The 4,498-nt window shown below is 39.5% G+C and overlaps 1 protein-coding gene across 1 annotated transcript; it reads left to right on the top strand.

Moving 5' to 3' along the window:
• Window positions 1–621: 621 nt before the first annotated feature.
• On the top strand, window positions 622–1,311 carry LOC117119416 (uncharacterized protein K02A2.6-like). The gene has a single exon (XM_033264238.1). The coding sequence runs from the start codon at window positions 622–624 to the stop codon at window positions 1,309–1,311; it is 690 nt and encodes a 229-aa protein (XP_033120129.1).
• The last annotated feature ends 3,187 nt before the right edge of the window (window positions 1,312–4,498 follow it).

Below are 4,498 nucleotides of genomic sequence, written 5' to 3'. Positions count from 1 at the left end.
CACTAATAAGTCTGACTTGCGACGTTTAATGGGAATGATTAATTACTTGGCGCCGTTCATTCCGAACATGTCAACAATTAGTGCTCCAATGAGAGAGTTACTCCTATGGTCATGGGAAGCGCGTCATGAACGGTCGTCTAAGAAGTTTGTTAAGCTCTGAGCCTGTGCTGAAATACTTTGATCCGCACAAAGATGTTGTGATTTAGTGCGACACGTCTTCGTTTGGACTCGGGAGTGTTTTAATGCAAGACGGCCACCCCATACACTATAGTTCACGATCGCTAACATCTGCCGAGAAAAATTATTCTCAAATCGAGAAAGAAATGTTAGTTATCTGTTTTTCGCTCGACAAATTCAATCATTATGTTGACGAACGCAAGGTGACAGTTCAATCTGACCACAAGTCACTCGAGTCGATCACTCGAAAGCCAATTCATAAAGCGAGTACGCCGAGACGATGCTACGACTGCTGAAATACGACATTGACGTACGTTCCCGGAAAAGAAATGTATATTGCAGACGCGCTAAGTAGAGCAGTACCAGATAGCGTGGAAGAGCGTGGAAGAATCGCAGCATGAGACGTTGCAGTACCGTGTCCATTCAGTGGATGAACTATTGAGCATGAGCAAACCTAGAATAGAGGAAACCCAACAAGCCACTGTTACAGATGATACTTTACAGCAACTATCTAAACAGTGTCATATTGGCTGGCCTGATCGTCGAAAGCTAGTACCAGTTGAAATAAGAAAGTTCTGGCCGATGCGCGATGAAATCTACGAGCACGACAGACTTTTGTTTATGGGTCACATATTGATAGTACCCGCTAGCCAACAAGAGTTCATGCTTTATCGTATTCATGATGGTCATTTAGGCATGGAGAAGTCGAAGGCCAGAGAGCTGTTGTACTGGCCCGGTATTAGTTCTGGTATTGAGTCCCTGATATCAAAATGTTCTGCATGCACAGAATTCAAAAGGAAGAACCAGCGTGAGCCAATGATTCTGCATGAGTTGCCCAAAGAACCGTTTAATAAGGTCGGCGCTAATATTTTTCATTACGCTGGTAATGATCACTTAATTGTTGTGGACTATTATTCAAATTATCCGGAGGTTGTTACACTATGCAACAAGACTGCTAAAGATGTGATTTGCAAACTAAAATCGATATTTGCAAGACATAGCATTCCGGAAAAATTCATAAGCGATAACATGCCTTTTGCCAGCTGGGAAATGAAACAGTTCGCAAAGTCATGGGGTAAAGAATTGATCACATCTAGCACCACTTATGCCCAAAGCAATGGTCAAGCAGAGTGATGTATTCAGACTGTTAAGAAATTATTAAGGAAGGCTACAGACGACTTTGACAGCAATTTCCATTTAGCTTTGCTGGCTTACCGCGACGCCCCGTTGGGAGGTATTGGTTTATCACCGGCACAACTTCTGATGAATAGGAGGCTCCGAATGCGAATCCCAGCAACGCGACTGACACTTAAACCTAATATCGTATCCAATGCACATGAGTCGCTGATCGCTAGGCAAGACAAGCAAACGCGATACTACAATCGGGGAATACGTTCACTGCAACCATTGAGGGAAGGAGAAGTTGTTCGTCTGAGTAAAGGTCGACAGTGGATACCAGCAAGAGTGATCTCTAAACACGTTACTCCGAGATCGTACTTAGTCGCTACAGAAAATCATAAAATCTACAGCCGCAATCTTCGAGACCTAAATCAGTCGCACAACGAAACAATAAATTTTCAGGGAGAAGTTGGTAATGTCCCCGCGACTCAAGTCGAACCCGCTCGGCCAGAGCAACAGGCGGAGGTTGCGCACGCGACACGACCGACACGGAATAGGCGAATGACTAAACATTTTGAGGATTTTGTTTTGTACAAATAATTAGGGCCGATATGGTCATAAGTTTCCAGTGTTGTTTTCTTGAACATGTTTACTTTTTAAACGAAGGGAGATGTCACATATCCATATCAATATTAGATCATAATATCGTAAGTAGATCATAATACATATGCATGATACAGTATTCCATATTTGGTATTATTATATCCCACGATGCATTGCATGGTGAATAAAGTTTAGTTTCCATCTTGATCTCCAACCTGGTCTCTCATGCGTTATTTCTATGTGCAATTAATAGTTGCATATCTCGGTTCATTAGAGTTTATAGTTTTTATATTGAGCGAACTTGGAAAAGTTAATTTGTACAGTAAATAAATCTAGTAGTAATATACATTTCTATATAGTATCATACAGTAAGTCGCTGAATAGCAGACAAATAGTATCTTCTAGTCAACGCTGGTGTAAGTGAAGAAACTGACAGGTACGTGACTGCACAGTGAAATATGGCTACCTCTCTTGTTATTAATACACCTGCTACAGTGCTACGCTATACGAGTTTGGTTTCAACCAATCACAGCACAGTGAGTGCTTACTTATCGGTCCGCACAGAGAGAAAATCTTTTGGCGGGAAAATGAAAACTGAATGTCCAATCAAAAGAAGACGATGGCTGAAGTCCAATTTGAAGCCTATTTTCCATACGTCGTCATATATAAGGTACAATACAGTATTCCGATTTCATTTGACAGCAGAGGCTCGTTGCTCGTTGGGGTTAGTAGTGAAGTGGTGGCATTTTACGGTCTTTTAAAGAATGTCAACAGATATATATTAATTGATAAAAGAAGTTTGAATTTTCCTCTTAATCATTTCACATTACCTCCTTGTATTAATTACTTTTTTGCTATTTTTGTTTTCTATTTATTTCATTTTTTTTCATTGCATTGAACCGAAAACAATTACAATATACGGTAAAAGGATAAAAACTGTCTGAAAAACAATACAATAAATGTTGGTCTCTCATTCCCCATCAAGGGCCGGCAGCATAACTAAAAAGTAAAATAAATTACTGTCGAAGTGGAACGCCATACGATGTTAGGAATCGGAGAACAAAACAAAGAAAAATGTTAGTTTCTTAATGAGGCATTTTCGACGGGCACGCTACACAATTGAACTGCAGAGAGCCTTAATTCAGGGGTAGTCCCGGCGGAAGGAAAAACAACAAATCATCAGGGAGAATAAATGTAAAGTAACTGAACTTTATTGTACATAGGTTTTTAGATCATTGCAACACATCAGAATGATGGTGCGTTCAATAACATTTACAAAAGGAAGTATAAAACATAAATATAAGAAAAATAAATCTATTAAATACAATGACAAAAACAAAGATATATATATACATATATATACATATATATATATATATATATGAATATGAAATTAAATTTAATGTCAATGTGTGTAATTGTTCATAGCAAATATACTGTAACACTATTAAAAATACAACAACTACTGGTAATATATATCCGTGTACATAGCTTAGTCTTTCCTTACTGTTATTCCAATGTTAACTTACCGCGAAGGCTCTATCACCTAAACACAAATACTGTACTGTACAAGCCGAATGCCGATCTTAAACTCTTATATAGGGTGATGCATGCAAATTCAGGCCTCAGCGATGGACATCATTGTGATTGGTGGTTTGAAATCATAGTGCTGTGGCTGCGTAGCGGAATCTCATGTTAAATTTCAAAAACCCTTTCACGACATTCACAGACCCTCTCTTTCTACCAAATATGTGAGGAGTGGATTTAGAAGGGGGTATGGTAGTTTGTCCTGTCACTGAAAAAAACCCTCGAAGCCTCTGCTATCAACAAAAGCCAAATACTGTACATCATGATCTTAAACTCTTATATAGGCTGATGTCTGTAAATCAGGCTAATTCAGCGATGGGCATATTGTGATTGGTGGTTTGAAACCACTGTGCTGTGTCTAGCGTAGCGGAATCTACATGTTAAATTTCAAAAAACCCTTTCACAACGTTCACCGACCCTCTCTTTCTACCAAATATGTGAGGAGTGGATTTAGAAGGGGGTATGGTAGTTTGTCCTGTCACTGAAAAAAACCCTCGAAGCCTCTGCTATCAACAAAAGCCAAATACTGTACATCATGATCACTTTCACACATCAAGAAACACTTTCACGTCGTTCACACACCCACCCACCCTCTTTCTACTAAATATATGAGGCGTGGAGGCGGTATGAGTTATGAATATGAAATTAAATTTTCTCTCAATGTGAGGTAATGTATGTCCGTGTACATTGCTAAGTCTTTCCTTACTGTTATTCCAATGTTCACTAACCGCGAAGGCTCTACTATCAACACAAGTACATGCCGATCTGAAACTCTTATATAGGGTGATGTATGCAAATTAAGGCTTCAGCTAGGGACATCATTGTGATTGGCTAGATAAGCATATGCGCGTCTATAAAAGCTTAGGAATCATTCTTTCCGCCAAAACCTATTGCGGACGTAATATTTCCAAGTCTGCTGTGCAGCAAAGTAAATTTCAGCGGACTGATTTTGGCTGATGTGGACTACATTTGGCAAGTAATTATGAGGCCAAAATCGGTCCGCCGGACCGAT

The sequence above is a fragment of the Anneissia japonica genome, unplaced genomic scaffold, assembly GCF_011630105.1.
Source record: "Anneissia japonica isolate Jap-2015-1 unplaced genomic scaffold, ASM1163010v1 scaffold3293_len478364_cov160, whole genome shotgun sequence".
Lineage (NCBI taxonomy): Eukaryota > Metazoa > Echinodermata > Crinoidea > Comatulida > Comatulidae > Anneissia > Anneissia japonica.
The sequence above is the reverse complement of the archived record's forward strand: the minus strand, read 5'-3'. Positions and strand labels throughout refer to the sequence as shown.